The sequence below is a fragment of the Hippocampus comes genome, unplaced genomic scaffold (assembly GCF_001891065.2).
Source record: "Hippocampus comes isolate QL1 unplaced genomic scaffold, H_comes_QL1_v1.1 scaffold279, whole genome shotgun sequence".
Taxonomy (NCBI): Eukaryota; Metazoa; Chordata; class Actinopteri; order Syngnathiformes; family Syngnathidae; genus Hippocampus; species Hippocampus comes.
In genome coordinates this window covers 319,879-329,859 of record NW_017805456.1, presented here as the reverse complement: position 1 = coordinate 329,859, position 9,981 = coordinate 319,879, and the positions used below count along the sequence as shown (strand labels likewise).

The window sequence follows — 9,981 nt, the reverse complement described above, 5'->3', positions numbered from 1 at the left end:
GCGTGCGTGTGTGTGTGTGTGTGTGTGTGTGTGTGTGTGTGTCTCCTTCCTGTCTGCTCTTATCTGTCATGCTGACGATTCTTTTTTTGCCACCCCCTCCTCATTTCAGCTTCAAAGCAACTGACGAACGAGACACTCCTCATCCTCCCTGCTCACTAATTCCTTCAGTTTCTCCACATTTCTTATTTTATTATTCGCGTTCTGCTCCTAGTATTTCATTTTGTTTTCCACTGGTGCTCTTTTGCCACTTTTCCCTCTCCGTCAAGTGTCCTTCCCTCCTCTCATGCGTCCTTTTTCTCGCTCCCTTGCAGTCTCGCCCCTCCATTGCTTCCCATAAATTTGACTGTAACTCTTGAAGCGACACAAGTTCACATTTTGGGCTGTTTGACTCCCCGGCGGTTTTGTGAGGCTGGCTGCGCGCCCGACGAGTGCGCCTCGCCGCCGTGTGGGATCGCGGCCGCGGGCCCCCAGATGTTGTTGGCCCAACTCGGACTGCCTGGGCCTTCGTGCGGCGGAGATACCGCAATGAAATGTGAGCCCACTCCGTAGTTTTGGGGATGTTTTACTCGGGCCGGGACAAGAGACACGTTAGCAGGCCACAGCCCAGCCGGAGCAAATGTTACAGCTCCGGGAAAACGAGGCCGAGCCACACCGCAGCGGACGCCGACGAAAGGACGCCGCAAGACGGTAAGCAAGAAGCTCTTTTCTTTTTTTTTTTCAGGATTGAAACGCTCACGTTTGAGGCCAAATCTTGCGGAAACGTTCGGCAAGATGAATGTCGAGTGAGTTTCCTCCTTTAATTGACTGGGACGTCAAAGTTTGAAATGTTTTTATTTGTTTTCCTCAAGGGAAATGCTCATTTTCAAAGTTTGTCTTGGCGCCCCGGCTCGTACGCGTCAGTCAAACTTGGCAGAAGAGTACACGTCGTTTCACGCCGCAATACGTCAGTTCACGTCGTTACGTCACATGCCAGCTCACGTTAAATTCTTTGACGAAACTATGGGAACATTGTAACTGCAGAAATACGATACGTTCCCAAGGGGACAGTTCAGACCAAAAGAAAAAAAGAAAATACTGAGAGCCACGACAAACATGACAGAGTTTGTCATGGTGCGTCAGAATTGCCAAATTCGTCATTGCACGTCGGTACACGTAATTTCACGTGATTACGTCACGTGCCAGATTTGGCGTTAGGTTGGTCAACATTTTTTTTTTTTGGTAGTCTTTTATTTAGTCAGCTTTTCCGTATGTTTTTTGTACTTTTTTTCTCTAGTCGACCAGCGTTTCATATTAATAATAACATAATATGTAATGAGTAGTATTTCTGGGTTGGGAGCTAGGTTCAGCAACAGGTGATTTTTTTTCCCCCCCAACGTTAACAACTAAATTAGAACATAAATCCATATTGTGAAGGCTAACTGTTGTGTCTCTGCTGGTCTTCCCATGCAGATATGGCTGAAGATGTCGATGGATTCTGAGAATTCCTGCGTGCTGTTGTCCTCGCGAGACTCCCGCATCTCTTGCGTCTTCCAAGCGGCCGACGACAAAGATGATGACGCTCAGGCAACGGGAGAGGAGAGGTAGTGGATGTGGTGGTGATGGTGGTGGGGTCGTATCTTTACTATAAACCAGTGATGGAAGTTGGATTGTTTTGAATTTGAGATCAGCACAGCTTTTGAATAGAAGATAAACATTGTGTCTCTGCTTCTAACGTTGATAATCAGGGAGGAAAGTGGCAACACGTTGAAAGTGGGACAAGTTTAAGCACTTCAATGCTTTCGACAGAAACTATTTTTGCATTAAGTAGTGCGGGCTCACGCCGACTCAATGTGTGAGAAGATGACAAATTTCATAGTGTCAATGGCGAACCTGTGTTTAAAAAAAGCCACTGTTTTTGGTGAAACCGAAAAAAAAACTCTTTTTTTTTTTTGTTGTAAGAGGAGAGTCTGCTGTTCGTCTCGGTGGGTTTGATTCTTCTATTGAGCACTTTTGAGCACTTTCGCCATGAGTGTCGTTGACCAAACCGGCGCTCCTCTCGCAGCGTTTTGGAGATGCTGAGCTGCTCCAAGTTCTCGGACCTGGAGACGTGGCTGTGCATGCCCTCCTCGCTCCTGCTGCCCAGACTCTTGGACTCTACCCGCACCTTGTCGTCGTCGACGTCGTCGTTGTCCTGCGCCTCCAATTGCCGACGCTCCACCTGCAGCGATGCTGGCACAGCTGACAGGTAACACACACGGACCCACATACGAGTTGGATGCTGTTTGTGGAAATCGGGTCATAAATTCACCCAAGTAGTGGGTCACTCCAATTTTATTATTTTTTTTGGACCTATCAGTTTTAATCGTGTATATTTCACTATATATTATTGAATTATTCCTTTGGTTTGGACACTTTTGTGTAGATATTGAACAGAATTAAACGCGGTAGTGTTGTGCGTGGCGAAGCGTTGATGAAAGGCAAAACCAGGAGCGACTCTGGGCCGGCTCGTTTGGACGTTTTCTTTTCAAGGTGGCACAAAGAGCCGATGGGCCGCACTTGATAAGCGGCATATCGCCACCGCGGCACTTAAGCGCTCCGCTCTTGTTGCACGCTCGCCAATGAGTCAGCCAACATCCTGATGGCCGCTCCGAAGGAATCATTTCCCCTTTCAAGTCAGTGAGTTGTGATGGAACTGGTAGGCCGTTTTTTGACCGTGTACTTTTTACTCGGCCGCCATCTCGGTCGCAAACGTTATGTTGACTTGGACCGAGCTGCTGGACTTTTTCCTGCGCAGGAAAAAAAAGGGCGGTTGCGAACGGCGCTCGTGGCGAAGTCGCAGTTACTTTGTCTCAGACGCCAGGTATGAACCAGAGCGACGCGCTTCTTTTCGTTACTCTCCACTGAAGGCGTTGTCTATTTTTGGAATCAATCATTCTCTTGCTTAGCCCATCAATTATTCGAGATTGATTTGATACAGTTTTGCTTGCAGTTTGTTTTGTGTGGTGAGATTTGTTTTACAAAGTGCGTTTTTGTGGGTTCACACCGTGAAAATGCCTCTGGCTTCTTCGGTTGCGACGAGCTTGGGAAGATAAACGCGATGCCGATCAACGGGGGATTCACGTTCATGTGGTCTGCCAGTTTCCGTACAAGCCCCACAAAAAACTTGATATCACAGAGCAGTGACTTTTCCCTCCTTTGGGAAGCCTTTTGGACCGTGTCCGTGAGAATTTGTCTCCAAAAGCATTTTGAGGTCAGAAGGTTCCAATTTATCCAAACCCTTCATGGAGTTTACTTTGGGAATGAAAAAAAAAAAAAAGAAAAAAGGAAGTCCCCGAAACATTTCCCACAAAGTTGGAAGCATACCATTGTCCAAAAGGTCTCGCTTACATGAAGAAATGAGATTCAAGGATGACGAAGGACTCTTGTCCAATCTCTGACTCATTCACTGCCAACACTGCCAATAGATATTAACTCATGTTCAAAGTCAACCGGAATCCAAACGTCTACCGCCACCGCCGAATATTCACCTAGTACGTTTTCCAAAGGGTAAGCGCGGAAGCGGGTCTTGCTCAATTCAAACGTATCCATAACTGTAATGGCAATCGATGCCAGTAGATGGCAGCGTCGCATCACATTGGTTTTGAGATCAGCGCGGCTCGTCGCGTCGGCTATGAGGGAGAGAAGTGGCAACGTGTCGTACGCCGGCCAAGATTTCAAACATTTGATGCAAATCCATCTCATTTGTGGTTCATACATGACGTTAAAATTACGCAAATGTGGTACGTTGAGAGGCATGAAATATGATGACCATAGACTACATCAGAGGTTTGATGTCAGTGTGCTACAAGAAGCGTCCGGGCAATGAAGCAATTTGTTGACCCTCCGCCAGGACTCCCGAGAGGGGCACCGCCTTCCTGGCCCCGCCCTTGGGCAAGGAAACGCCCTTCCTGCTGCCCATCCTCTCGTCCACGCCCAATGCCGCCTCGGCAGCCGTCAGCATCAGGAAGCGCCGCCGCCTGGCCGCCAGTCCCGGAGGTCTTCACTGGAAGTCGACAGGTGGGATGTGACGTTAGAAACATTTCCGATTTCGTGACGAGGGAGTAGGGAAGGACTCGGAAACTGTCTAGGACCACCTTTCAAAAATCAGTAAACAATGATTCGGAGTAGGGAATGAGTCCCAAATCTCGTATCTTGATGATGGCTTGATTTGAGCGCGTGGAGCATTTTCTTCATGCGCTCACGGTCGATGGGCAGAAAGCGGATGTGGAGACAAGTGAAGAATGTTGAGTCTAAACACGCATGCACGCTTTGTTTATCAAAGCAAGAGACTTCCTGTGTCGATTACGCCGCCACTCTCGTCAGCGCCACCCGTCAGAGGAACGTTAATGAGTTTCCTGTCGTGCATCTTGGCTCAACTTTTGGTCTGCCGCCTTTTTTTTTTCTCGATGATTTAGGTCAGGGGTTGGCAAAGTATGGCCCACGGGCCCAATACGGCCTGCTCGCAACATTGACATCCTGTAATATTTGTTGCATTAATTCAGCCTTTTTTCATGAAAATGTATTGATTGATTTTTTTTAATTGAATTAACAAATGTAATAATTGATGTGTTGTTTAAAAAAAGAGACACAAAGGCGTGAGCATTTCAGGGAATAACAATTCCTCCAAAATGACAAAATAAATTGGAGACAATCAACGGTAATTGTGTGTAATTACCTAGCTCTCCACTAGAGGGAGACAAATCTTTCTAATGATGTAGTCTGACAGAGCAGAGTGGATGGTTTGAGCATTTGAAGTGCAAAGTGGGGGAAGAAAGACACCTCTCCTTTTTCTTTTTTTCCCTTTTCTTCAATGTGCAGGTGATGACTGTAATCTGCAATTTTTTGTGGCTTTTTTTTAAGTCATCTGTCCACCTGAGGGAGACAAATCTCCTGACAAAGTTTGTCAGAGCAGAGTGAACAGTGAGTGGAAATTGCGCAGACAAGGAGTAGTAGCATAATGGCCGTTGAAGCAAAAAATGTCATTACATTCTCTGTCATTTTTTTTGGGGGGGTGGAGGTGGGGGCTGTCTGTTTTTATGTACCACTGTGCAGTTTTGCAGATGCTGGTAATCAACGAATGGTGTTTTGCTGCACAGCGAGGCCTTCATCCTCCTGCTGTTGTGTCACAGAGTCGTCTCGTGCACTTTTAATGCGAGCGCAGCCGTCAGACATTTGATCGCCCGCGCACACATGCTCACAAAGTGGAAACTTGAAGCTACCTGGGCGGAAAGACGTGTCAAACTTGTCACGACACGCTCCTTCCTAACAGCCCCATTGTCTGCGGCCGAATAGCCTTAAAAACATTAACTGACGCACGTGTTTTAAGTAGCGCAAGTGAATTGCTTGTTAATTGTGTGTGTGTGTGTGTGTGTGTGTGTGTGTGTGTGTGTGTGTGTGTGTGTGTGTGTTTTTTCATGATTGTATTATACTGCCCACTGGTGGCCATGTCGCACACACACCAATAGCTGTAATGAATTAATCATGATGCACAACAGCCTGCCTTTATTAAGTACATCATTATCGAATGTGATATTTCAAGAAAATCTTTTTTTGGGGGGGTTTGAGGGGTACATAAGAACAAGATCAGTTTCGTTGCATCTCAAGCGTGTCGGCTGACACCAGGCCGTCTCCGCTTTCCCCCCTTTGCAGGTTCGCTGCAGTCACCTGACCCTGGCGAAGAGGAGGAGGAGGAAGGTGGTCCTGGTGAACTGGCGAGGGGCCGCCGGGGGGGCGGGGCTGGTGAGCGGCCGCCGGTCAGAAAAACGCTGTCGGTGGATGAGCAACTGCTGCGGCCGGCCGGCGCCGAGCAACGCCATCTCAAGCTGCTCGGCCGACTGGAGAGAGGACGCAAGAAGCTGTGCAACATCCACGTGAGTTTTTGGCGCTACTTCGCCAATTCATCGGCTGCTGGATTCCAGAAATACCGGAACTGTTCATCATGAAATAGGATGTGTAGTAAATCAGAGGCTTCAGGTTTGGTGCTTTAGAGCGCCTTGTTGTTGTCGCCATGATGACCCAGATCGGCGTAAAATGTGATCGTTGAGTCTTACATCACCACACTTGTAACATGTGACATCATAGGCAAGTATAGGCAAGTATGCTCATGTTACGTTCGGAAGGGCCGATACACGTACTGTCCATCTCGAGTGTACGAGAGTCGCCTGTTGACCCGCTCGTGCGCGTCCTTGCTTGACTCGCATTCACGCTGCTCTGAGTCACAGACACGAACCCTGTCGGCCAATTAGAAGCTTTTAGCGCAGTCGCAACTTTTTCGGGGGGACTCAAACGTGAGCTTGATGAGGTTCACTTAGTGTGAAAAGACCATTCAGGTGCTCGGCTGCTGTTGCCGGGCGACCAAACGAGGGCCACTTTGTTGCCATCAAGATGCTGAAACGTGCTGCGAGTGTTGAAAAACATGATGACTCATTTAAATGACGAGGATGATGAACATGCGGCTTTGTTGCATTGACCCCGCTTGCAAATAAAGACCGCGAGAGCCGCCATGGCATGCAGGCAGCACGCTGGACGAGTGGGTGGCACGTTTGCCTCTCAAGTCTCACTTTTGGGGGTTCGAGTCTTGGAGAAACGTCACAGGCTTCCTTCCGTATTTGCAAGACATGTTAGCTTTGTTGAAGAATCGACATTTTCCACAGGTGTGAATGTGAGTGTGTTTTCCTCTGGGGGGGGGGGGGGGTAAAGCTTTTTGGGTATGAAATGAACTTTTATTACAAGGCCATATTAGCTATTAGCACGCTAATGCTACGCCTAAACAAGCTAGTGCTAGTGCCCCCATTTTCTTTCTCTGTCCACTTTTTCCTCTTTGGCTGCGTAATGTTGGAAATTCTATATTTCTGTCAATCTGAGGGGTTAAAAAAAAAAAAAAAGTCTGTTGTGGATGTCGTCTGTGTACACGATGTGCACGGCGAACTGCACTGCTGAACCCGCCGCACTAAAAGCTGCAATTACGCCAGACTTGAATGGCAGTAATTGCAGCCATCGTATGACCGAGAAGGAAAAAGTGAAGAGTTTGAAGAAAATGATGTGTAATTGCCCCAACATCGTCATCGGCGCGTGGCGTCTGACATGAGAGGAGGAGGATGCTGTGCTCACGTGTAAGCGTTACCGAATCGCCCCGAAATAACATTCAGAAGCGTGAGGAGGAGTGTGCTGTGCTCCTGTACTAGTTGACAGATCGTATTCCTTTTCGCTAATACGGTTTTTAAAAAAAAGTTCACTCAAACTTTAAAGTTCAATTTGACATTTTTAAGTTTTGCTAAAAAAACGGGCGAATTCTTTTGGAGCAAACAATTTGCTTTGTTGTGCTAGCTAACATTAGCGCTATAAAAGTCAATAGTTGACATTTTAAACTACTCCCTCACCCCCCCGACTGAAATTACTGTTCGCTGTGTTTGAAATCGGCCACCGATCACAACAACGGCATTTTCAGTGGACGTCTTAGGTGTAGGTGAGCGGTGAATGCTTGTGAGCGCACCCGATGTGTCACGCGGCGGAGCATAGTTAACAACACAACCCCGTCTTGAGTCACGTGAGCGCGCTGCCGTGTTGACTGACTAAATAATCGATTTCCCGGCAACGCAGGCAGCGCGGCCACATCGAGGTCCCGCGTGCCGCATGGAAAATCCCCGCAAAGCATCGCGGCTCGGTTCCCCCTCGCAATATTTGTCTTTTGGTTTTAACTCTGTGGCCCTCGCGTGATGCGGCTACGTGTCACCCGCTAACTACGGCCACGGAACATTCCTCTTTTTCCATATTTTTTTTGAGCCCAATTTTGTCTACGGTGCTGCCACCTGTATGTCTGTCTGTCTGTTTGACAAAAAGGACAGAGTACAGCGCGCCTCGAGATAAGAGTGCCCGAACTTACGAGTGCTTCGAGATACGAGCCGTTGTTCAGACTATTGTTTTGGTTCGAATCGTGAGCCAAAATTTGAGATACGAGCCGCTGTTTCGTGGTAGTGGACTCGACTCTTCTGATTCGAGTCTACTTAGCTCAATGCTAGCAAGAATAGCGAAATGCCATAGACTGGCTAATGAATCGCATCCGTGTGGCGGTGCCCTAAAGCTTGATGGAACAGATATTTGAGCACACGTGAAGCATCAACACACGATGACAGGCAGGCAGGACAGCAATACCCACTGACAGAATCATTTACAGTAGTTGCGCAAGTCTTCTTTGCTTGTGTGCGGATGTCTGTCACATAAGTCCCCCCCCCCCAGGAGCCGCAATGAATTAATCATGATGCACGACTGTTTCTGGAACGGATCGATGTTAAGTTGATGCGGCATTTCCAGCCTGTAGTCTTTTTGAAAAAGATAGCACAAGTACAGCAGGCTGTCTTTGGGCACTTCCACCAAATTACTTTTTTTCACCAAGCAACATTTTTACGGCAGGAAATGTTTTTGTTACATTTTCAGGCTATAGGATGTACTCCACCAGGGGGCGAGCTTGTCCTCTCCAGGTTCTCAATCAGGACCATTCTCATACTGTCAGATTTTTTTCCCCTCCCCAGAGCCAAATTTTTTTTTAATATGTGGAGTGGAAAGTGTAACGAGTTATCGAAGTTTACAAGTCCGAGCGTGAGCCAGCAGCTGTTGTTGTCTTCTCCTCCCCCGCTTCATTTTTTTTTTTTCCTATCGTGAGAGATAAAGCAACAACACACTCTGATGAAAATGTACCTGTTCCTCCTCTTGTGTGCGTTCAAGCACAAAATTGAGCTTTGGGGGAGGTCACCCGAGGTTTCATCTGACAAAAAGTCCAAAATCAAGTTGAGGGACGGCAGCACGGTGGCCTGGTGGAGTGAGCGGCTCTCTTCCTCGTGTTTTATGCCCACGTGTGCCCCTGATGTTGGAGCCGATCCAAAAATTTGAATAGAATGCAAAATATCCACCGATCAGATCATCGGTACAAAGTCCAATGTGAGCAATAATTGGTTGATGCTGTTGTTGGTTTTATTGGTGCGCCGGGCGGCACTTTTTCAATCTTTCAATATTTATTGGCAGCGGTCTCGCGGACGCCAGGCTACGTGGCGCGGCCCCGAGCTCGAGGAGCCTCCAGCACAGGAGGGATTTGTGTACACGGGCTGTTTACCTGGACGCCCCCCCACCCCTCTCTTGCCGTCTCATACACAAACAGCGCCGTATGAAGCGGCGGCGCCCCCGCGGGACTAATCACATCAGCGCTCAAGTCAAGCAAGTCTTTCTGAGCATCCATTTAGCCGCAGCGCCGCTTCCAAATCCTCCCGCGCGTCCGCCCCACCGTGAAATATTTGCTGCGTCAATTCAGCCCGCTATCTTCTTTGACTTAATCTCTTCACAAACGGGAGATGATTTGCATCCCCCCACTTTAGGGGAGCGGCGTCCTCGACACACGCATGTCGGAATCGAAACAAATCCTCCGCAGCGCAGCGCACGGGCGCCAAGTAACGAGCTGCCGCACGTGTCCAGAGCTGCTTTCAATTGTTCAGTTTACGATCACTTTTCAATATTTAATAACCTCTGAACGTCCTTTGGTTCAGCCGTCATCATCCGCAGTCGCTCAGTTGGCCCGAAAATGGTTTTTGGTCAAAACAACGTCGTGCTCGATTAACCTGTTGCCGTTCACAGCAGAATATTGCAGATTTGCGTTCAACACCGAGGAAGGACTTTTGGGAGTAAACTGAGCTGATCTCATCGTTAGTTTTTCGAGCCTTCGGGACACAGGACAGGACAGGAAGATAAATGCGCAATTTACTCACTTCACCGACCTTGCTGGACTGGAGCCATCCAGCCAGCCAGAGATGGTGTCTCCCCCGTTGCCAGGAGCCCCCCCCTTGGGCACCCCCGACATCATCAGGCCATGAATGCCAGCATTGCTGCGCTAATGACGCCAGGAGGAGGCCAACAAGCTTGCTACAGTTTTGCCTGGGACAAATATGAGAATAAAGCCTTGTTCAAATTAGCAAGGTG

General features: G+C 48.2%; 1 protein-coding gene across 3 annotated transcripts in view; it reads left to right on the top strand.

Moving 5' to 3' along the window:
- The window catches only part of ankfn1a (ankyrin repeat and fibronectin type III domain containing 1a), a 32,686-nt gene that overhangs the window by 1,928 nt on the left and 20,777 nt on the right, over nt 1–9,981 (top strand). The window contains exons 2-6 of one of the 3 annotated variants that reach the window (XM_019874520.1): nt 110–687; nt 1,450–1,580; nt 2,042–2,224; nt 3,869–4,035; nt 5,668–5,888. In XM_019874520.1, the coding sequence (XP_019730079.1) occupies nt 1,462–1,580; nt 2,042–2,224; nt 3,869–4,035; nt 5,668–5,888 (690 nt within the window). In that variant the 5' untranslated portion in view covers nt 110–687; nt 1,450–1,461. The other 2 variants (XM_019874519.1, XM_019874522.1) reach the window with 2 other exon arrangements.